This window comes from Panthera uncia, assembly GCF_023721935.1.
Source record: "Panthera uncia isolate 11264 chromosome B2 unlocalized genomic scaffold, Puncia_PCG_1.0 HiC_scaffold_24, whole genome shotgun sequence".
Lineage (NCBI taxonomy): Eukaryota > Metazoa > Chordata > Mammalia > Carnivora > Felidae > Panthera > Panthera uncia.
In genome coordinates this window covers 117,298,761-117,322,283 of record NW_026057580.1, presented here as the reverse complement: position 1 = coordinate 117,322,283, position 23,523 = coordinate 117,298,761, and the positions used below count along the sequence as shown (strand labels likewise).

Sequence of the window (23,523 nt, the reverse complement as noted above, 5' to 3'; positions counted from 1 at the left end):
GGCCCCCCGGCACCCCCTTCCGCGGCCACGCTGCGTCCCCCGCCCCCCCCAAGAGGGCGCTGTCCACCCCCAGTACAGAGGAGCTGGAGGGCGGCCTGGGGAGGCTGGGACCCACCGGCCTCTGGAACCCTGGGGCTGAGGCTCTCCGCGCCAGTGTTGCGAGGGGGTGGGGGGGTGCGGGTGCTCAGTTACCGCACTGCTTAGGCGAAGGGCGTGGCCTGACCCCAGGCAGCCGCCCCTTCCCACCTTCGTTCCGTGGGGATGTGCGTCTGAAAACCTGAAATAGGAGCGGGTATTTGCAACACAGCTTGTCAGGAAGGAGGAGACTCCCCGGGAAAGAATTCTCGAGTGTGTGACGTTAACCAGAGTGTGAAACGTTGCTCTGCCTTCAGAAAACGGGTTGTTAGGAGCTGACTTGTGGCCCCAAATTCACCTGGTGGAGTCCTCACCTTCGGTTCCTCGGATGTGACCGAATTTGGAGACGGGGCCTTACAGAGGTGAGTAAGGCAAGGTGAGGGCCTGTGGGTGGGCCCTGACCCAACGTGACCGGGTCACACACAGGGAGCAGGCGGCTGTCTACAGGGCCAGGAGAAAGGCCGCCGGAGAAACCGACCCTGCCCACGCCTGGATCTCAGACATCCAGCCTCCGGGACCGTGAGGCAGTAGAGGTCCGCCACGGCGGCTGCGGGGTCGGTGCCGTTTTATTCCAGCACCTTCCGAAACTAACGCGCGACTCGCACGCACGCTGTATTCCTTAGACCAGGTTCTCTGTTCCTACGCCTCCGCAGTGCCTGGAATTGGCACACGTTATCAGAAATCTTCAAAGGATTTGAAAATACTCTACTTTTCCGGCCTCCTTTTAAAACTAGCCTATCTGTCCGGAAGCAAATAACGACGCTGTCTGCAAGGTGATGCTTCCCTGCCCACGGTGTCCCCTTTGTCGAGATTTATGGGTAGCGAAATCTCACTTGTCCGGAAATAAGTGCTCAGGATCGCCTCAACTACTCTGGAACAGGAACCAAGAGAACTTGTCTTCTGGCCGTACAAGGAGTTGTGCTTGCATATAAATGCGCACGCGTGCGTACGTAATCAACGTAAGCACATGTATACGACTAACTTATGAACAACACACGGGCAAATCCTAAGTCGCCCCTGGGAAGACAGTTCTTGCAAGAACAGATAGGTGATTCCCCAGCCGTCGTAGAGTCGCGTTCGCCAAGGCGCGGAGGGTGGCTTAATGTCAGACCCACGTAAGGTCCAGCCAGAGCCTGCGATGGGAGCGGATTTGGGGAAACCAATGAAAAGAAGACACCGGGACCGTTAAAGAACAAACCAGAGCCACCTAATATGGGAGCGGATCCGTGTAGCTCTGGGTCCCCTGAGGGCGGCAGTGCATTTCGGCACCGAACACTTATGGGTGTGCCCAAGGCAGCAAGAGACGATATGTAATGAAATAAAGTATGTGTCATATTTTAGAAACGTTTTTATTCGTTATGGCTGAAATTGTAAACGGGCTAATGCATAAAGAAGTAAGCTTCACTTATCTGAAAAATTATACACAAGAACTTATTCCGGCTGTGCCCGGCAGACACGGCGCTTCTGTGCCAGCCGGGGACACACGCCGAGCTGCGGAGACCCGCTCGGCGCGTCGGCCGTCCTGAGGGGGGCATCTGAGTAATGTCCCCGTGCTTTGATTTCTGGAGTCGAACGCTGACAGGTTCCAAGGAGGTGGGACCTCTGAACACCACAGTCTCCCAAGTCAGAACACCGATTCTGGAAGACGAGTCCTACTTCCCGTGCAAAACAGTTTTCTTTCGCAAAGCCAAACCTATCTGTAAACATACAGACGTTGGATCCTAAGCTATGACTTCGAATTTCATAGAAAGATGCGGTTGAAGCTTGCAAGAACAGTAGAATGTTTCAAATAACACGTGAGTCAAGATTAAACACGTCAGGGTCTTTGTAACAATGCCTGCGTTTTTGTAATATTCGTCCTTCTTCCACTCGCATTCATATATTTACAAAGCACTTTCAAACCTTGCGGTCTAGGAACTTTGTCTGCAAAGTTGAGGAGCGCTGTTAAAGTCTGATTCCACGACTGGGGCGCCTGGGCGGCTCAGTCGGTTACGCGTCCAACTCTTGGTTTCAGCTCAGGTCATGATCTCACAGTTCGCGGGATCGAGCCCCGCGTCAGGCTCTGCACTGAGTGTGGAGCCTGGTTAAGATTCTCTCCCTCTCCCTCTCCCCCTCCCTCCCTGTTCGCCACCAGCGTGAAGCGCTTCCTACCCACACCCCCCCGTGTGTGTGCCGCTTCTGACCCGCTGTGGACGCGCAGCAAAAGTTGTCTGTATACTGTCTCAGGAAGCTTCCTTGCTCCATTCTAAAACTCAGATTTAAACACCTAACACTCCCGACTGTACTCCAAGCCCCAATTTCGCCACGCTTTGTGTAACAAGTATTTATTAGGCCCCTCCGTGTGCTGAAAGTGTGCCGATGGCATGCGTCTTCGTGGAACTCTGTCGAACAGATTTTTGGAGGACAACCGTCGTATGTGCAGTGACCGTTTTCCCAGGGAAATAAAGCAAACGTCTGCTCTCCCGACGGCGCGTTGCGACCCGCCCTCTCCCGTCCGCCAGGCCGCTTCTCCAGCCCGGGGAACGCGTTTCAGCGTCCGCCTGTGCTGCCTTGTGTGAGGCTCTCGTGTGACGTCCTCTGCTTCCATCTCGCGAACCCCGCGCGTGTGTGCTGTGACCAGGAGACACCGTGCTCTAGGGGCGGTTCCACGCCTGCTTCCGAAAACGTCCACGTCTGTCAAGAGTCCTCTCTGCTCCGGGGAACGCCAGCCGTGGGGAGCCCCGGGGGGGCTCGGGGCTGCGGGGAAGAAAAGTGGGGACACGCCACGTGGGGGCCCCGGCCGCCCCGTCAGGATGAGACCCCCGCGGCCGGTCCCACGGGGGGACGGGGTCCCGGTCCAAGCGCACGTTCCCCGAGCCGCTGAGGGGGCCGTGGCCCCGGGCCGGTCACATGGTGAAGGACGACGCGTTGTCGTTGTCCACGGTCTCGCCGTTCTGCCTGGAGGTGAAGGCCTCCGAGTGCAGCCTGGAGCAGGAGAAGCCCGACGCCTTCCGCTTCCTCCGCACACACCACAGGTCCTTCACGATCTTCAGGAAGTAGCTCCGAAACTTCTGGCCGATGAAGGCGTAGAGCACGGGGTTGAGACAGCAGTGCAGGAAGGCCAGGACCTCGGTGACGTTCTGGCTGTAGCCCAGCAGCCTGGCGCCCTGGCAGGAGCGGTTCATCCTGCCCAGCTGCGCGGCCGTCACCAGGAGCACCATGTTGTGGGGGATCTGGCAAGCCAGGAACACCAGCACCACCGCGATGATCACGCGGATGGCCTTGTGCCGCTTGGAGTTCTGAGCCTGCACCAGGGTCTGGACGATGAACGTGTAGCAAAAGATCATAAACACCAGCGGGATGAAGAAGCCGAAGAGGAGCTGGAGCCCCAGCATCAGCAGCTTCCACTTGATGGGGTCCGGGACCGCCTGGTACCGGGGCTCGCACACGTAGCTGCCGTGCACGTCGTACTTCTGGTTGAACGTGAACGTCCAGCCGGAGATGAGGACGGAAGCCACCCAGACCACGAAGCAGATGGCCCTGCGGTGCGCCAGCGTCCTGGACCGCAGCCTGAAGGACTTGGTGGCCTGGACGATGGCGATGTAGCGGTCCATGCTGACGCAGGTCAGGAGCAGCATCCCGCAGTTGAAGTTGATGGCATAGATGCCCTTCATCAGCTTGCACGTGGCGTTGCTGAAGATCCACTCGCCGGTGGCGTGGCTGACAGCCCAGAACGGGAGGGTGAGGACAAAGAGTATGTCGGCGATGGCCATGTTCAAGAGGTACACGTCTGTCATAGACTTGGCTTTCTTGTAGAAAGCAAAGGTGACCACCACCAAAACATTGCCCAGGAGGCCAAAGACGCAGATCAGGGAGTAAGCGATCGGCACAAACAGCCCAGAGAACGTTCTGACCTCCTGCAGGGAGCACAGTAACGTGCTGTCATCAATTGAGTAATCCGAGCTACTATTACCCGACCCAAAGTAATCCTCAGTCAGACCGAAGACGTCGCTGATGTTCATCGGTTCCTGGAAGGCGAACAGAGGTAGAGTTAGCTGCAGTGTGATTTCCGAGGAGCCCCGGCTGACCGAAACGGTACCCCCGCCAAAGGAGACTAGACGCTCACCCCGCTCATCGCGCTCTTGTTTGCGGCGGAAAATACGGGCCTGGTACGGAAGGGGGTGGGCGTCCAGCCCCTCCGGCTCACCAGCGGAGACAGTAGAGAAGTGAGTCTAAGGAGGAAAGAAAGCAAGATACACTGTAGTTGAGACAGAAATGTTCCCAGGGAGCCGGAGAATCGCGTTACCAGCATTCCGTCTCACGAGGACCCAGAGCGTGTGCGGCATGCTGGCTTACGTGAAAATATCCATTCGGGGGGGAGCGCCTGGGGGGCTCAGGGAAGCATCAGACTCTGGGCTTCGGCTCAGGTCGTGATCTCACGGTCCGCGTGTTCGAGCCCCGTATCGGCTCTGTGCTCACAGTACAGAGCCCGCTTGGGATTCTCTGTCTCCTTCTCTCTCTACCCCTCCCCCGCTCTCTCTCTCCCAAAATAAACACATCAACTTAAAATGTTTTATTCTAGAGAGAGAGTGTGAGCAGGGTGGGTGCAGAGAGAGGCGGGGGGTGGGGGAGCGGCGGGGACAGAGGATCCGAAGTGGGTTCTGCACTGACAGCAGGGATCCCGATGCGGGGCTTGAACTCACAAACCCTGAGATCGCGACTTGAGCTGAAGTTGGATGCTCAACCAGCCGAGCCACCAAGGCGCCCCCCCCCCAAAATATTTGTTTCAAAATATTCATTTAGAACAGGGGTCCACAACCTCTTTCTGTAAAGGACCAGATGGTAAATATTTTCCCTCTGCAGGTCATATAGTCTCTGTCCCAACTACTCAGACCTGCCCCGGTGGCGTGAAAGCAACCATAAACAATTTCACAAATGAATGCGCTTGAGTCCATGGGGCGTCATTTGTCAATCCCCGATCTATAGCGTAAAGAAGGGTGATAGCAGCAAAACCACAGATTCTGACCAACACAGAAATCTTGGTGCAAAAGTCAATTTAATTACGTTCAATAAGATTCCACTGAACAACATCCACAGAAGTGTAAGTGCGTCTACAGTACTTAGAATTTACAGTTTTTGCCTGCAACTAGTTGACAGAATCATTCGGTGTTTTTCATCCTGCTGGGGATGTGAGAATCTCCCGTAGAATTTTTTTTTAAAGTCTAAACGTGACAGTCATTCTCAAGATACACTGAGTAAGATTCCCAGGCTCGAAAGGCAGGAGGGACGTACATATGCTTCTTAAAAGTCACGGCTGTTGCAGCCAACAACCACTAACCTGCAGGGGCAGCGACATCCTAATCGTCAGAAACCAGACTGCGGGGAGGAAGGTCAAAGCCAAGAGGGGCAGTGCCCGGGGCCCGGCTCAAGAAATTCGCCGGGATACGAGTGAGTGCGGAGCTGGAATCTCAGAGGGAAGGGCTCTGACCACTGGCGTTTGAAACAAACTCAAACAGGAAGGGACGGAGAATTCTCTGACCCTCACATCCAACCATTCTCTGTTACTGAGTGTGACCGTCCTGATATATCATCTGTCCCTCCCCGTCCCCAATAAGTTCCCTGGCCCAGGATGCTGATAATCGTGTCAAATGTGTCTTCATCCTCCTCCTCCACCCTACCCCCCCCCCCCCCCCCGCCCCAGGTGCACCGGCAGGGAATCTATCACCTACACAGTCAGTACCCATACCTGACATTCTGGGAGGAAGTCAGGATAACACAAAACTCGCCCTCGCCCTGAAGGATTTTCTGAGCCTACTTGTCATATCGCCGGATTCTCATCGTGCTGCTTACACAGTCATGGATGGGGCGGCCCCCAGCCCGTTCCTTCCCTGATGCCTGGAGCTGTCACTTGGGGAGTCTTTGCCGCCTCCCAGCCGCTTCCCTGGACGTGCCACTAGGGGGAGGCGTGGGCCACCTGGGCACATCTGCAGTCACCCCCAGCATACATTCTCGGGGCTTTAGGGCATGGAGAACCACAAAGTAAAGCCTTTGTGTGTGAGAGAATAGGAGGGGGTGGATATAGCAACAGATCATCAGGTGAACCATATCAATCAAGCGTGACCACAAGATTAACGGTTCCAGCCAGGAGGGATTAACAGAAACCGAATGCACCCTACGGCATTCAACAACCAGAAAACCCTGTAAAGTATGTCCAATAACAGTTTTCAGACATTGGTGTCGCAGGGTTATGGTCCCTGACGAGAAGAGAGCGGGCAGAGTGTGCTACGGCCCCGAGCTCTGTGAAGCCCCAACTTACACAGAAGCAGTTTCCAAGTGCAGGGCGTGGGGGCTACCTGACCCGGGAACGGCCACCCCGCCGAGGACGCAGGGATCGGAGTCCTGGGAGGCCAAGGCAGCTATGCTTTGCGAGACAAAATATGGGGGAGGAGGGAGCCACACACAGAAAAATAAGGACAGCGGCAGAGACGTGTCCTTGAGAGGAAGCAAGGCAAGACTGATCCCAGAAAGGAGACACAGAGAAATCCTCGGAATCCTCGTGGGCTAGGAATGGTTCTCTCCCGCAGGAAGAGTAACGGCACCTTCTAAGTCCCAGATCATGGGACAGCATCCTCAGAACAATACCGTGTTAGGAGGAATGCCACTCAAATAAACCTACCTTAAACGCTGCTCTGGTCCTGCCATAACAAAAGAAAGTCTCGGATGTGATCCATCTGATTCCAGTAATAGAACTACATTCTAGAACAAAAACCTGCGATAAAATCCAGCCTTCGACCATGTGAAGTTCATGTCAGGCACCCAAACAAAAATCTCTAGACCACCGTAGGCTGAATGTCTGTGTCTCCCTGATAGACGCTAAAGCCTAATCCCAAGGTGGTGGCATTTATAGGTGGGGCCTCCCCTCGTGTGGGATTAGTGTTCTCAGAAGAAGAGACACATGACAGCCTTCTTGCTCTCTGTCTGCTCTCCCCCACGTGAAGGCGACAAGAAGACTGAACCAGGAGGGGGTCCTCCCTAGACATGGGCCTGCTAGCACCCGAATCTTGGACTTCCCAGCCTCCCCGACTGTAGCAATAAATGTATGCTGTTCAAGCCACCCTGAGGTAACCTGTCACAGCCACTAACGGACTATCATGCGGACATTTGAGGAAACACAAAAATATGACCCATAATCTATATGAACAAACAGAAAAATAACAGAGATGATAGAAAAAACTGCTCTGTAGCTAGTACAAATACACTTCAAATGCTCAGAAAGGTAGAGGAAAGCATAAATACAGTGGAGAAAATGACAAAAGATACAAAAAAGACCCAAATCAATGTTCTGTAGATGAAATATATAATATGTAAAAACAAACAAACAAACAAACAAACACTGATGAGGATTAACATACACAGATAAGTTGTAATTCTCTGCCCTAGCAATATTTGGAACATTTGGCCATTGAAACTGGAAAAAAAATCACAATGACATCAAAAACATGAAATAAAATACTTACGACTACGTCATCGAAATCGACACGAGATTTCCATACTGAAAACTATACGACGTTGCTGACAGAAAGTAAGATCTAAACGAAAGGAGAGTTGTATTGGGTTCAGGATTAGACAGCTCGATATTAGGGTGTCAGTTCTCTCCAAACTGATCTACAGATACAACACAATCCAAATCAAAATTGTGGCAGGACTCCTGAAGAAACCGACAAGCCGATTCCAAAATTTATATAGAAATCCAAGGGATTTAGAAGAGCCAAAGCAGTTTTGAAAAAGAGGACAGAATCGTAGGATTCATACTATCTGATTGCAAGACTTCCTACGAAGCTACAGGTGTCGTGACAGCATCCTGTTGGTAACAGGACGGACACACTAATCAATGGAAGAGAATGGAGTCCAGAAATAGACTGCACGTCAACGAACGACTGATTCAATAGGGAAAATGCAATCTTGGCAATAAATGGTATTGGAACAACTGGATGTTCATGCATAAGAAGTTGATCCTGGGGCACCTAGGTGGCTCAGTCAGTTGAGTGTCCGACTTCAGCTCAGGTCATGATCTCCGGGTTCGTGAGTTCGAGCCCCGTGTCGGGCTCTGTGCTGACAGCGTGGAGCCTGGAGCCTGGTTTAGATTCTCTGTCTCCTGGGGCACCTGAGTGGCTCAGTCGGTGGAGCTTCCGACTTCGACTCAGGTCATAATCTCGAGGTCCATGAGTTCAAGCCCCGCGTTGGGCTCTGTACTGACAGCTCGGAGCCTGGAGCCTGCTTCCAATTCTGTGCCTCCCTCTCTCTCTCTCTGCCCCAACCCACTCACATTCTGTCTCTGTCTCTCTCAAAAGTAAATAAACGTTAAAAAAAAAAAAAAAGGAAGTTGATCCTTACTTTGACCTCCTGCTACAAACAAAAAGATAACTCAGAATGAATTATAGATTTAATGCGAGTGCCCAAACCATGAAACATCTGAGGAAAACAGAAGAGAAAATCTTTGTGCCCTGGGGAATGGTAGAGATTTCTTATCTAAATTGCAAAAGGCATGAACGGAAAACACACACACACACACACACACACACACAAATAACTTTTGATAAATTGATCAGAATTTAAAGCTTCTGCTTTTTGAAAAATGCTTCAGAAAATTAAACACAGACCACAGAATGGAGAAAAAATTTGTAACCTTAAATCTGATCATGGATTGTATCCAGAAGATACAAAGAACTCTTAAAATTCGGTGTCAGGAGAACACAACTGAACAAGAAACAGGCAAAAAGTCTGAAGTCAGTTCACCAAAGGACATACACGGACGGCAATTACGCACAAGGAAAGATGTTCGAGGCGATTGATCATCCGGGAAACACAAATTAAAACTGCGCTGAGACGCCGCTCCCCACCGGAAGCTGGTAGCTGAAAGAGCGAGCAGACAAGACAGAAGGTGCGGGTGACGATGTGCCCTCCAAGCGCTCACGCTCTGGTGGCGGGACGCAAACCCCCACGGCCACGGTGAGAAAAGAGGGTCGTGGTTCCATACGAAGTAAAACACGCACTTACCGCACGAACCAGCAGCCGACGCTCGCGTGCTTCGCCCAAGAAAATGAAAGGCCAGCGCTTGAAAGTCTACGGCACGTTCACACTCATCGCTAGAAAGTGGAAAGAACCGAAGCTCCCATCTGCCGCTGAACGGAACAGCGCATCGTGCTGTCCCCGGGTGATAAAGCAGCGCCCGGCAGCAAGAAGGAACGGACCACAGATACGGGCTCCAACACGGGCCAATCGCAAAAGCCTCCCTCTGGGTGAAGAATCCAGACGTGTAATACCAGCTACCACATTATTCCATTTATGTGAAGCTTTAGAAAAAGCAAACACGACGGCAATGGGAATCAGATCGGCGACTGTCATGGGTCAGCGTTGGCTGAGGGGGCACAGGGACCCTGTCCTGGTGATGCAAACGTTCCCCATCAGGACGGTGACGTCGGCGTGCCTTGTCACAACGTATCGCATCACATAGTTCAAATCGGTGACCTCAATGCTAAGTAAACTTTGCCCTGACGAGGCTAGTAAAATACCTTGAGACAACAGGTGCCATAGGTCAGGGTCCTCACAGAGGACTCAGGGGGTTGTGGCAGGTTCGCAAGGAAGGACCCGGGAAAGAAGGGGTACAGGTGAGCGGGAGGGGGCTGGGGACAGGGCAGCGTGTGAGCCGTAGCACGGGGGCCACAGGGCTACTGCGGGGAACGGCAGGAAACGCTCAGAGGGAACAGAGCCGGCGTGGTGACAGAGACGATGGACCACGTGCCAATCCGAGGGGCCCAGGGAGATGGGGTCACGTGGGGGGGGGGTGACACGGTGACATTCAGATCACATGGAGGCTGGGAGGCTGACAAGGGAGCCGTGGAAAGGCCGGGAGGGACGTCCCCACCTGCCGTGTGCTCAGCGCCCAGCCGGACCCCCACACTGTGACATAGCATGTTTCCCGAATTCAAATGTAATTGAGCTCAGCAACTGTTCAGGAACCATCTGTTGAGGACGACACTGTAGGTACAGAGACCAGTCACGCACCAGCTCCAGCTCCAGGAAGCTGTCGGGTGAACAGACCGTTGGGAACCTGCGTGGGACCCTGGAAGGTCCAGAAGAAGAACAGGTGACCAGCTCTTGGCTAAGAGAAGGCTGGGGCCAGAGACGCTCCGTGGTGAGGTCAGCCCAGCAGCCGGGGGGCGGGGCAGGGGTGGCGCTCGAGCCTGCTCGGAAGGCACAGCCTGCAAATCTGGATGATGGTGAAGGTAACACGGTTGTGGTTAAGCAGGAATCAGTGTTCTCGATAAAAAGTGTCGTCAAGTTCACGTGGATGCCAGTCACTTGCCGTGCCTGGAAATGATTCAGCCTGCGCCAGGCCACCATTTTCACCACAGATATCACGTGAGTTGGTTTCAGGAAACCGTGTTGGTGACAGATTGGCGTCTGTGCCGCCACATCACGCAGAGAAGGTGTTTTGCTCACGTATCTCGCTCACCTCCAATCTTGAGCAGCAAGATCGCCTCTTTGGAGACACAAGTTCTGGATTTCGTTGTTGTCGTTGCACAGACCGGGGCGGTAGAGACACGGAGACGTTTTTGAAGACCTGTGTCCCTGAACCAGAGGTGGCAGGTACTGTGTGTTGGCTGCCAGTGGTTGACAGGAGCGGCCGGCGTTATCACCAAATCTGATCATTCTTTGCTGAGCCGACGAACCCACAGTTGGGAGACTTCGGGACACGGGAGTCCCGCCCAACCTTGTTTTTAAAGCTCATCTCTCTCTCTCTCTCTCTCTCTCTCTCTCTCACGTCCTCACCATCGCCACCATTCCTGCCAGACCTTCCTTATTTCGAAGTCACTAGATCACATGTAAGTGCATCGGCCCCAACTGATTCCCAAAATGTAATCAGCTTAGCTTTGAAATGGAAGTGTTTCCTAAGTCGCTGCCTCTCAGACTGACGGGAATACAGGCATGCCTACAAAACCAGTTGGTTTTAAGAGAATCTGTGGGACAGACGGTTCTAAATTGCCCTTGGGAGGAAGTTTTGAGGCCTCGGGCAGAAATCATGATGACGCACTTAGAAATATTATGCTACTCAATCTGGTTTTGCAGGTAAGACTGTCCTTCCCTGGTGTGCAGCCGCCTCGAGTGAAGCGTTGAGCGTTGCTTCCGAGGTGACTCACTGTCACCACCTGCCTGGGTGTCAGCCCCTCAGAGGCTTCACACCCCGCCGGGCCCGCCGTGGCATCGCACCGAGTGAGACGCGAGAAGCACGGCGTCCTCCTCCGCTGACCGACGCCCGTGGAGTCCCAGCAGAGGACAGACAGTGTAGGAGCTCTCAAAACCCATGTGCGGGGAGAGAAGGTAAACACCTCCTGTGGGGTCAAACGTCTGGTGAGGATGCCCGGCAGGGCGCTGAAGTGTGTTAGCGAGGATGCCGGGGGTGGGTGCTCAGTCAGAGACGCCCGGCTGGCACTCCACGCCTGGCTGTCATGGCCATGAACCTGCAGATCAGGCGTTGCAGATGTCATAAATCTACGATTGAATCTGAAATTTGCAGGGGCGCCCGGGTGGCTCCGTAGGTTAAGCGTCCGATTCTCGAGCTTCATGATGTCACCGGCCGTGAGTCCAAGCCCCGCTGTGGGGCTCCCCACTGTGGGAGCCCCCACTGTGGGCTGTGGGCTGACGGCGTGGAGCCTGCTTGGGGTTCCGTTCCTCCCTCTCTCTCTGCCTCTTTCTCTCTCTCTCAAAATAAATAAACGTGTAAAGAATCTGAAATTGATAAGTAACAAAGACGTGGGAGTACGATCTGGGTGGAGGACGGTTCGGTGGCTCACTAGTAGGGTGACCGCCTGGGCAAAGGCCCCAACTGGCCCCATGTTGGGCCCTGTCCTCAACCCTGTGCTGCCCGTCATTTTTATCAACGTCAGGCACAAAAAGAGAGGAGGCAGGCTCATCACGTCTGAGGTGACCGGACGCCTGAAAATATAATCATTATGTTGGGTGAATCAGTGTGAAAAAACTCTGGACAGAATCAAACAATGAGGCAAATCCAATATGGCGAAATTCCGTAACGAAAGTAGGCGGTGTCGCAACATGGGTTCGAAGGCTGCAACTCGCAGGTGCAATCACACGGAAAGTGTGGCAGCAGGATACATTTTAAGAGATTTATATGATATTTCATGGAGAGACGACTAAATCCATGCAGAGGGAACAACACCAGTCAGCCTGCTGGCCAGCCACCTAACATAAGCTTCCTTTCACCCACATCGTATCCCCCTTCCTCGATCACGTATTGCTTGCACACTCACTAACACCCACACACACACACTGTACTGACAGACAAGGTGGTCAGCAGGACCCATGACCCCGCCCCGAGCCACATCCGCGCCCGAATCCCCGGAAACTGCGCGCGCGTGCCCTCCTGCGGCAAAAGGGGCTTTGCGGATGGGACCAAGCGTTAGCGCCTTGAGATGGAGAGCAGACCCCAGATTACCCAGGTAGGCCTGGTGTAAAAGTGGGGACCTTCCCCAGCTGAGATGGGAGCGGGAGAGAGAGATTCAAAGCATGGGGGGGACTCAGTCCGTCGTCGCTTCGAACGCCAAGCAGGTGAGTGGGCTCCACGAGCCGGGCCCGGCCCCCACCGACAGCCAACGTGACAACGGGGACCTCACCCAGCCCTGCACCTGCAAAGAGCTGGTCCTCCCTTAGGGGCTCCAAAAGGAGCACAGCCCCTGCCAACACGCCCATTTCAGCCTGCACGACCCGCACCAGACCCCCGACCTCCAGAACTGGGAGGTTCGAAGAGTGTGCGGGTTAGGCCGCTGACGTCGTGAGGACAGCAACAGAAAACCAAAACAGGGCTCGGTGCGTGCGTCCTGTTGAATTCAATGTGTTCACCCTCTTAGGCCAAAGCAGAACTGCAGGGTCTGCAATGAGGTGGGTGATGGGTCTCCGCCTCCGCTCCGTCGGATTTAGAGCAATTTTGAGTAAGTTGGGGGAAAATGCCGGCGGGACTCAGCTAGAGCCAAACGGCCACGATGAAAACAAGGAACGACTGTATCAGAACGGAAGCCGCCTCGCCTAAAAGCGATCAGGGGTCAGGTGGGAAGGAAGTCACCAGCTCTCCCGCAAGGCTGTCCTGTGAACGAGGGTCCGGCCTCAGCCGCCCAGCAACAAGCGGAGGTTCCACAAACACATCGCCACCCCCAACATCAGGAAGAGTTTGCAAAACCGGCCCCGGGCTCCCCCAGGAGATGCTTATCTGTCAAGCACAGGGGGGTGAGTCTGTACTGAAAATGAGGAGGCGTGAGGAGGATGGGACCTACCGAGTCAGCGTTTCTCGCGCTAGAAGCCTCTGGAAAGGAGGCTGCAAGTGGCCCCTTCCAGCCGGGGCGCCAGGGACCGGGAGCCTTGACCAGCCGTCCTTGGAAGTACGTTAATGGCATTTGCCGCAGGACAGAATCCCGGGGGTCCCTACCTAAACGTGCTTTTAAGCAGACCGACCCTGTGCCCCTACATTTCTGACTGCAGAGAAACCCGAGTTTAGGGACCGGGAGCATGGTCCGCGGGAGGATGGGAACTAGGCACCCGGGACCTTCCATCTGTGTGATGAGTGGGTATAAACTGGGGGTGTCTGAGAACAGTGTTTCCACACTCGCTCTCCACCCACACCTCATGCTAATTTGTCACCAAAGCCCGTTTTTAGTGAGCTGTGTCTAGTGGTTTGGGGCTCCTCCAGGAGAGGGGTGTTTCTCTGTGCCTGGTGGTCGCCTGGGTCTTCTGATTTGTTAGAACAGCTTGATTCAGGTGAGATCTGTAGGTCCCGTGAATGTCTGCTTTGACCACTTGGCGGTTGGAGTCCACACGCCCTGCACGTTACCGTCACCCTTATTCCCGTGCGGGAACTGCTCCTTCCCAGGGGGATTCCGGCACCAAGAGACGCAGTCACTGGAACAGACCAGACTTCAAAAGTGAGTCCCCAGGCGCCTGGGGGGGCTCCGTCGGTTGAGCGTCCGGCTTCGGCCCAGGTCCTGATCTCACGGTTCGTGGGTTCGAGCCCTGCATCAGGCTCTGTCCTGACAGCTCGGAACCCGGAGCCTGCTTCCGATTCTGTGTCTCCCCCTCTCTCTGACCCTCCCCCACTCACGCTCTGTCTCTCTCTCCTTCAAAAATAAGCGTTAAAAAATTATAATAATAATAATAATAATAAAATAAAAGAGAGTCCCCAGAAAGGTTCTGGGTAGAAAGAGAAAAGGAAGGAAGGGAAGAGGGAAGAGATTGCTCTGTGGTTAAATAAGTTTGGGAAATGCCACTAACCGCACCCTCCTCTTGGATCCTTACATGGCAGCGCATTGTCAACGGCTCTCAGCCCTGCTTGAGCCATCACAATCCCCCGAACCTACTTCACCCACAGACCCTTTGGAGCCAGTGTTCTTTGGAAAACACTTGGGAACCAGCGGACCCAGAGGAGGTATGCATCAGCTCATTCAAAGAGAGGGCTAAGCTCCGGGCACACCTGCCGTTCGCCGATAGATCGGTCCCGCCAGGGCTGACGGTGCCTGATACGGCGAGCGTGCGAGGGACGCCAGCGAGGCAAGAGGGTCACCCAGCTTCAGGCACCGCGCGGCGTCCTCAGTCTCTAACCTGGGGCGTATCCCTTCACTCAGAAACCGCACGAAACAAAAACGATGCGGGCCTCACGCTGATGCCTGATTGACTCTTCTCGCAGCGGCCCCGACTCAGACATTAGCTTTCGTTGGAAGACGTGCCTGTGCGGGTCTCCCCTTCCTGTTTTGGAGTCACGTGACCACAGGTCAAATGTCGCGCGACTTGCCCAGTCACATTCTGAAACCGTACAGATACATCGCCCTTCTAAGCGAAAAGCAAATGTGCTAAACTCCCAGGACAACACGTAGACGTGCGGTAACTGATCACAGTGTCTGCTTTTGGGTGTCGACACGTCAAAGGTCTGGTGACCACACGTGAAAAGAAAGTGTCACTTGAAGAAAAATGTGATGTTACCTAAGTGGAGTAACGCTTTTAAAGATAGCGTTTAAAATACTGACTTAGGGTTTTATCGCAATAAACTAGCGTGGTTTTTGTTGGAGACCACAGGCAAGGGAGTCTCGGAAAGTAACCGCTAATTGGTTGACTCGTTCACAGACGAGGAGACCGTCTGATGGTCTGTGCCCTAAAAGTCAGACCCCGCCCAGGAAGCCGAGGAAAGCGGCCCATCCACTGGCTACAGTTTAGGAGAGCGCAGGGGCGGGCCGGCCGGCCGCCCCCAACAGGAGCCTGCTGGCTTCGGCGGACCCCTCCCGCGGCACCTCTGCTCTGGAGCCCTGAGGGCTCCGGGGGGTGTTCGGTCACCTGACCGGGGGCAGGTGGTCACCACTGCGAGTGTCCTAGCTGGGACCGGCTAACTGACACAGCCTCGGGCCGGCCGGCCGCCCGTTGGGGCCGGGAGTGGGCGGTGGCCGACACAGGGCAGCGAAAGGGAAGTAGGATCCCCTAGAGAAGGGAGGAGGCGCTGAAAAAGCAGAAGGGGGCGGCCGACAGGCCGGCTTCCACTGCCCATTTGGCCAAGGGCAGACTCTGCCCAAGAACACTGAGTAAGGGGAAAACGTTCCTAGGATTCATCAAAATATTATCAGCAAGGAAAGCTTCACGTCTGAATGAAAACAAATTCTATAGTCGTTTTCACGGTCTGTCATAAGTTGAATTAAAGCAGAGGGTTTTAAATCTGTGTTTGCTTTCGTAAATAGCGATGGCCCGCGGGGTACAGAACAAGAACCAACTACGAGCGGATAGGTGTGTGCCTGTGTGCGTGCACCTGTGTGCCTAAGTGTATGAGTACACGTGGGCTCTGTGCGTATATTTGCACGTGTGGACGTGTTATGCGTGTGCCTGCATATGTATGTCGTGTGCGTGCGTTTGTACAGGCGTGTCTTATGTGGGCACGTGTGTGCGCGCGTGTGTATTTTTGTGCACGTGTGTTTGTGTGCACGCGTGTTGTGTGTGCCTGCGTGTGTATGTTGTGTGCATGCGGGCGTGTGTACGTATATGCGTGCATGCCTGTGTGCACGTGTGTGAGAGCACTGTGGGGTGTACTATACGTTAAGTTATAAGTGCACACTGGACGCTGGGGTCACTATCATCTCATTTAACTCCACAGAAACCCTTTAAGGCACACGCTATACCCATTCTACAGATGGAAGGCTGGAGGGCTGTTCACCCTTACCGTCCCGTTCACTCTGTCTCCAGAGGGTTTTCCTCAAGCCCCATAAATCCCCAGAAGATCTTAAATAACCTACTTATTGTACAGCCTCTTAACTGATACCAGAATCTCTCACGCTGCAGTTGTCGGTATTCATAAATGTGTGTTTTCTCAATCACTTGAACCGCGGGCTCACGGTGTTTTATCCTTTTTTAGATAAAGAGCAGCAGAGCTGAAACTCTAGGCCAGCTTCCTTCTGCTTTCGAATAAGTGGTTAAGAGAGAAGCCAGAAGGTTTTTTCCAATGATTTGTATATAGGTTGGTGATTTTTTTTTTTTTTTCTTTTGGTTTCCTTTGCTTCTTTGGAAGCTCGCTTTTACATTTTCTTTTTCGGTTGCAGAAATTAAACTTTTCATCCCTTCAAGAATAGTTTTAATCGGGACCTCGCGTGTACGTCCTCACAGCGCCGATCTCCACAGTATCTAGTTTTGCTGCTACACAGGCTTTGGAGGGAGCCTGGGACAGGCTTGAGATCTTGAAGATCATTATGTATTCTTCTGTGGTCACGAGACACTGACTTCACAATCGTGATGGCATTTGCAGCCCTTATCAGAGCTTCTTCTGTTTTTCCCTGACTCTCATAAAAGGTTCCACCCCATCGATTTCTCTTAAATAACACCTGACAAGCTCCTTCCCCTTAATCTCCAGCCGCGCAAGACGCCCCCTCGCCGTGTTTCTTTGCACAAATCGCTTTCTGCATTGCTGCCAAAACGTCTCTTAGCTCTGTTGCTAGTTCTTCAAAGTCTTTGTGTGCTTAGCTACATAAACGGCTGCGTTTCACGCGAGACTGCTGCCCCGTGGGGGTTTAACCCCATAAAGTAGCAAAGCCCGAGTCGTCCGGGCGGTGGAGATGAGATCACCGCCCGCACGCTGAGAGGAAAGGCAAGATCCCCGACAGCCCGGCCCTGTTCCTCAACCCAGAAGGACAGCGTCTTGGCGAAAGCAAGACTGAGCTTTATCCAGTGGCGCAGTCACCACGCCAGCCTTCTGGAAATCCCCGGAGGGCCACCGCTCCATCAGGAGGGGGCGTCAAGGATGTGAAGATGCTTTTCAAAGAAGGGAGGGGCTCGGCCGTGCTCACCTGAGAAGCGCTGGGATCCGACGGGAATCGTCCTGCCCGAGGCCCCCGGGGATGCTTCCCGTCAGCACCGGGATGCTGTTGACCCGATGCAGTTTCTACTGGTCGTGCAGAAAAAAAGCAGGGAGAGACCAAAAGTGGCCGAGAGCGAGTTGCTGAACTGCGACCACTTCCTACTGAAGAGTGACGCCTATGTGCCCAAATGCAGAAGGTTAACCGTGTACGTCCCGTAGGTGATCGAGCGATCACATGACCCCGGGAGCAGGCTCGCGCCGGCCACGGAGCCGAGCTGGGTGCTCCTCAGGGTGCCTTTGAGCTGCTTTTCCACGTGTGGCCGCTTGTGGTTTGCCCTGGCGCCTTCCCCCGCCTGTGCCCGTTTACTTCCCGTGAACCAGGGCGCTTTGCAAACCGCCCGGGGGGCCGTAGAAATGTTTGGGAAAGGGCGCCCGAGACTGTGTTCCGTGAGGCGGCCCCTGGAGCCCCTGTGCCCACCTTCCCCCCAAACCTGTGCCCCCACAGGTAGACCACTGGCCCTCTCCACACCCCGGTCCCATCCCCAGTCAGGTAGCGGCCTCGGCGTGTCCCCAGAAGCATCGGCGGCCGTCCCCGTGGAGCAGTTGGAACAGTGCCGAGGCAGACGGGGCTCTCGGCGAGTTTGGGTCCAACACGCAAGTCCTTAAGCCCTGGGCCTGGGCCCTTTGTGAGACGGCAGGCGACAGGTGGGAGCGCCCTGCGGTCCGACGTAGTAACCGAGGACTCGCCCGGGGATTCATGTTTAGGTGCGAGCGGCTTAAAAACAGCAAAAAGAGAAAGAAATAGAGAAAGAATTCTGGGACCATAATCCAGATCTTCGTAGGGTGTGTTGCTGCAAGTCGAGGCCCAGGAAGTGCCAGAGGTCTTAGAGCGACGGGACCCAGAGACCAGCGCGACCCGAGGCCAGACCGGCCGGCGCTGTCGGTCCTCCCCTCGCTGAGCTCGCCGGGCGCCCCGACCGCTGGGTGCTCACCCCGCACGGAGTCCACGCCCGTCAGTCAGGCTTCAGGCCTCCTGTGCACCCCTGCACTCTGTCCCCTCGGCGCTCCTCCCGGGACCCGGCTGGCCACGGCGGTCGCTCGTCCTGGCAGGACCGGCCCTTCCCTGTGTCCAGCTTCCCCCCCCCAAACCGCCTGCTTCTTCTCCTTCCCCTCACCCTGCGGAACAAGAACGTTTTCTGGTTCATTCCGAGCCACTCACAGACCTTATGTCGCAGGGACCCGTTGGCCCTGCCTTACAATAGTCCTTTTGAATAAGGATCTCTCCTCCCTGAGTCCCGAGGTGGTGTCTGTGGCAGAGCTTAAGATTCCCACTGAGGCAGGTGCCCTGTCCCCTGCTGTTCGAGAGGCCCGCCTCCAAGTGACTTCCCTCTGTCCCTGTGACAGGCCGGGGCTGGGTGGAGAGAAAAGGGACCGCCTCCCCGCTCTTCCTCCTGCCGTGGCCTCCTCATCCCTCCGCCCTTCGCGCTCCTGCCCCTTGCCGGAGGTGGAAGCTGCTGGAAGGGCCGCCTGCTGGGGGCCCCAGGCCACCTGGGGAACCGGGTCCCCGTGTGTCCTGTGCTCTCTCTGCTAACCTCCCCTGCAATGGCCGTGTGTGACAGGCAGATGGGAAGGTCAGCCCTTCCACCGCGATTGCAGCCTGGAGCTAGTCCGCATCTAAAAGGAGGGGCGTTGGGGGCTCAGTCGGGAAGGCGTCCAGCTCTTGATCTCAGGTCAGGTCACCATCTCGCGGTTCGTGGGTTCGAGCCCCGCATGGGGCTCTGTGCGGACAGCTCGGAGCCTGGAGCCTGCTGTGGATTCTGTGTCTTCCTCTCTCTCTGCCCCTCCCCTGCACACGCTGTCTCTGTCTCTCAAAAATAAATAAATGTAGGGGCGCCTGGGTGGCTCAGTCGGTTGAGCGTCTGACTTCGGCTCAGGTCACGATATCACAGTCTGTGAGTTCGAGCCCCGAGTCGGGCTCTGTGCGGACAGCTCGGAGCCTGGAGCCTGCTTCCGATTCTGTGTCTCCCTCTCTCTCTGCCCCTCCCCTGCTTGTGCTTCCTCTCTCAAAATGAGTAAAATAAACATGAAAGAAAGCAAGAAAGCAAGAAAGAAAGCAAGAAAGCAAGGAAGGAAGGAAGGAAGGAAGGGAAATCTGTGCTAAGACCCCAAGTCCAGCAAAGTAGCAAGTGGAGAAAAGCTGAACAGTGCGGTCACACAGGGAAGCAGCCACAGAGCAGGGGCTCAGTCACAGCGCCCTACCTGGGGGGGCAGGGACACCTGTGGCCGACTCGCGGGCCACCCTTCAGAAGTGGAACTCGAGGAGGCAGAGGTGGCACAAAGCCTCCCCAGGCTCGACCCCCTCCCCTCTCGCTCCTCTCCCGCCGCCAGGGAGACACGGATGGGCAGAGCCAGCCGCGGGCCTGGCGCCCTTCCATTCCACGGCCCCACGGCTGAGGCCACTACCCTGGGGCCACTGGCCCGCACGTGCCTGCTGTGTCCTGTGCCTCCAGAGTCCTTCTGTATTTTAAAGCAGATCCATAGCATAGGTCATCCTTAGGAGGCTCGGCCCACTCTGCCTTGATCTCTCCAGAGACTTCCTGGGTCGAAAATCCTGTGAGGTCTCAGCCTTACGTGATCTCCCCCAAATTTAAATCGGGCCGCTCACCTGCACCGACACGGCGAGCTCCGTGAAAGCAAGAAATGCGGCATGCAGGGATGCATTTTCTATATACGACGCTCCAGTCCGAGAAGTTTGACGGTGAACGTGAGAAGTCCGTTCGGGACAAATTCCGGGTGTGGTTTGGTGAATGAACATCGCAGCCGTAGGAATCGCTTTAGACTCCCAGGTGAGGCTGTTTGCTCCACGCTAACTGCCGGCCGGCAGCCCTGGGGCCTGGGAGGGCCTCTCCGGACCCTCGACTACAGCACCAAAGTGAGGCCCCGGCCAGGCAGCCACGGCCGAGAACCCACACTGGCTCCCTTAAGGAAGAAGAAGTTAAAAGGGACACCAGGGACTCGGCAAATGTCGATAATCATGAAGAAACCGCTTCTTAAATCATAAAACGTATAGAATGGTCAAAATGTCAACGATTTCAAGCCACAGTCGTGTAAAGAATGTTTCTCAGTCCAGTCGCCTTCCTCACAGTTTGTACTGTTTCCTTAGAGGATGACAGAGGGTCTGACGGGCTTTCAGCTTGGAGGTTAGTGTCAGAAGGTGTTTGACACTCAGGTGACCGACGTCTGCTGGTGGGCGCGTGGCCGGAAAAGTCGATGCCCCTTCAACCGCTGGGAAGGCCCGTGGCCCTCGCTGACTCAACTCCTGCTGAGCAGTCCCCGCGGCCCAGGATGCGGGTCACAACGCAGTCGTCTGCAGCGTTTGTGGGGAGCACATCCGGGTCTTGTTTGGGGCGGCGGGGTGCTGACATGGTGAGACCCCGCTGACCTGGGCACCTGTGGGTCGGTGCTGTGTTTCCTCCCTGGGATGGCCCTGGAAGAGGCCACTTTCACTTCCTTTCCTCCCCAAATGGGAGTGCCGCTCGTGCGTCCGAAGGTACACTCTAATTTCCGTCTTCTTGAACCTGCATCGCACTTGGCCAGCGGCCTGACCGCTAGCATCCAGCGCGGGTAGCGATCAGGGATTTCGGAGGCCGAGTCACAGAAAGGCAGCCCCCCCACGGCCGGGGTGCAGGCCTCCTCTGGGACCCCGGCCGAGACCGTGCGAGGAGGGGCCGGAAGCAGCCTGGCGGGGAGCTCGGCTGGGGTCCCCGACACCAGCCAGCCCCCTGGAGCCTTCGCAGGACTCAGGTACCTGCCGCCCTCTGACTTCACGTGCACCAGAGCCGCTCAGCTGAGCCAAGTCAGCCCCCGGAGCCACAAGAGTTAATAACAAGTCACTGTTGTGAGCCACGGCTGGCCGTGGTTTGCCAGCAGATAGGTAACCGGAATGCTCTCTACCGTTCATCGTGCATTCTACACCTCTTGTGAAATCATCAAGAGGCATTAAAAATGATGAAATCCTGCCGTTTGCAGCTACGTGGATGGAACTGGAGGGTGTTAGGCTGAGTGAAATAAGTGAGGCAGAGAAAGACAGATACCATATGTTTTCACTCCTATGTGGATCGCGAGAAATTTAACAGAAGACCAGAGGGGAGGGGAAGGGGGGAGAAAAGTTACAGAGAGGGAGGGAGGCAAACCACAAGAGACTCTTAAAAACGGAGAATAAACTGAGGGTGGTGGGGGGTGGGAGGGAGGGGAAAGTGGGTGAGGGGCACTGAGGAGGGCACCTGTTGGGATGAGCGCTGGGTGTGGTACGGAAGCCAATTTGACAATAAATTATATGGGAAGGGAGGGAGGGAGGGAGGGAGGAAGGAAGGAACAAAACACATCCTCCCCAAGAGAGGCAGCAGTTGGCACAGGTGCTGGAAGTGGGGGCAGGATGAGGGAAGGAACGAGGAATGGAAAATGGCGGTGTTCCGGGAAAGGCAGGAGCAGGTACGTCGGTGATAGGGTATCGAATCCAGCAGTGACTTAGATCCGTGCCACACCGTTTGGGTCTATCCCTTTTCTTCCATATACAAATAAGAAAATGCTATTCATCGAGTTATGTCAGCAAATCCCCCAGTTAGGATAAAAGTGCATTTCGTAGGGGACTCACCGGCTCTGCCGACATCTCAAATTTTAGGATTTGCAAGGACGTCAAGCTGTACACCCTTCAGGTCCACCGCCCACTATGGCTTTGCACCTGCCGAGTTTCGACACGGTTACTCTACGCCCTAAACTCTCTGGCCTGAAAACTGTACTCTTAAAAGGCACTCCACACCGACCTAATTTGCCTGCTATAAGCTCACATTCCAGATGACCTACCACGTGCGTGGTGCCATGAACACAGATGGCTGGCGCGGTCTAGTTCCTGCTTTTAAGAACCTCACACGGCGCTGTGCCGTGCGGCAGGGCTGAATGTGACTCATCACCGAGGAGACGCGTCGAGAAGGGGGGAGTGGAGAGGAGGAGGGGGTGCGTGCTCTGGATGCTGCAGTGGTCCCAGGGGCCTTGGGGAAGAAGGACGGTGCTCGGTCAGGAAGCGCGAGGGGGACCCAGCCAGGTAGGAAGGGGCAGGGGGGCAAGCAGCGCCCGCGAGGGAAGCACAAACAGGGGCCAGAACAGGAGACCGGCAGCGGGCGAGTTTGGTGAGTCGTGCAGTGACAGGTCACGGAACCCACTGCAGAGGAAGAGACACTGGAATCGTGATGCAGAGAGGGGGGAGCCGGCGGACTAGGGACAAGCTGTCCAAGGACTGGCACCTGGCACTGTGGGTACATACCTTGGCGCTTCCCTTATTCTGTTTCGTTAATCCTCACACAACACCGTGCTGGCGTTGTCCAACTGAAACTCGGAGAAATAAAGCAACTTCCTCAAATTCATACGCTTCAGACCTTGAGGAGGCTCAACGTCATGTCACCTGATCCCAAAGTTCAGGCATGTCTGAGAGATGTTTTGAAAAGTTAGTAAGAAACAAGAGAAATGATGCCAAAGTTTTCATCTCAACGGGGTAGAGAGAGATGAGCCCAGGGAAGTTATTTCGAAGTTTGTAACGTGTTCCTATGAGGAGAAATCACAGACACTGATCTGAGGGGGAAGGAAACGAGTTGAATGTAGGGTACACGGGTTGTGAGGAAACGGAGGCTTGTGTCACTGGAGATTCTTGACAAGACTTAGATCCATCTCAGCCGCAAACTGGTTGTTTGTCAAGTTAATCTGGGGGTCTGTCTCCTCCTTGATAAGATAAAGGTTAGAGATTTATAAAGGATTCATGTGAAGATTCATAAAGTGCTTATCATGCACAGTGTTTGGCCCACAAAAATTGATGATGATGATGGTGGCGATGATGATGGTGGAGATGACGGTGGTCACGATGGGGATGATGGTGATGGTGATGATGGAGATGATGGTGGTCACGATGGGAATGATGGGGCTGGGGATGATGGTGATGATGATGGAGATGACAGTGGTCACGATGGGAA

General features: G+C 54.8%; 1 protein-coding gene across 2 annotated transcripts in view; it reads right to left on the bottom strand.

The window, feature by feature from the left end:
* Window positions 1–1,161: 1,161 nt before the first annotated feature.
* CCR6 (C-C motif chemokine receptor 6) overlaps window positions 1,162–23,523 on the bottom strand; it is a 28,935-nt gene continuing 6,573 nt past the window's right edge. Inside the window, exons 1-3 of one of the 2 annotated variants that reach the window (XM_049654588.1) lie at window positions 17,493–17,701; window positions 4,241–4,346; window positions 1,162–4,142 (exon numbers count right to left, since the gene is read on the bottom strand). In XM_049654588.1, coding sequence (XP_049510545.1) covers window positions 3,021–4,142; window positions 4,241–4,249 — 1,131 coding nt within the window. In that variant the 5' untranslated portion in view covers window positions 4,250–4,346; window positions 17,493–17,701 and the 3' untranslated portion in view covers window positions 1,162–3,020. Of the gene's footprint in view, window positions 4,143–4,240; window positions 4,347–17,492; window positions 17,702–23,523 lie in introns of those variants that run through there. The other variant, XM_049654589.1, reaches the window with a different exon arrangement.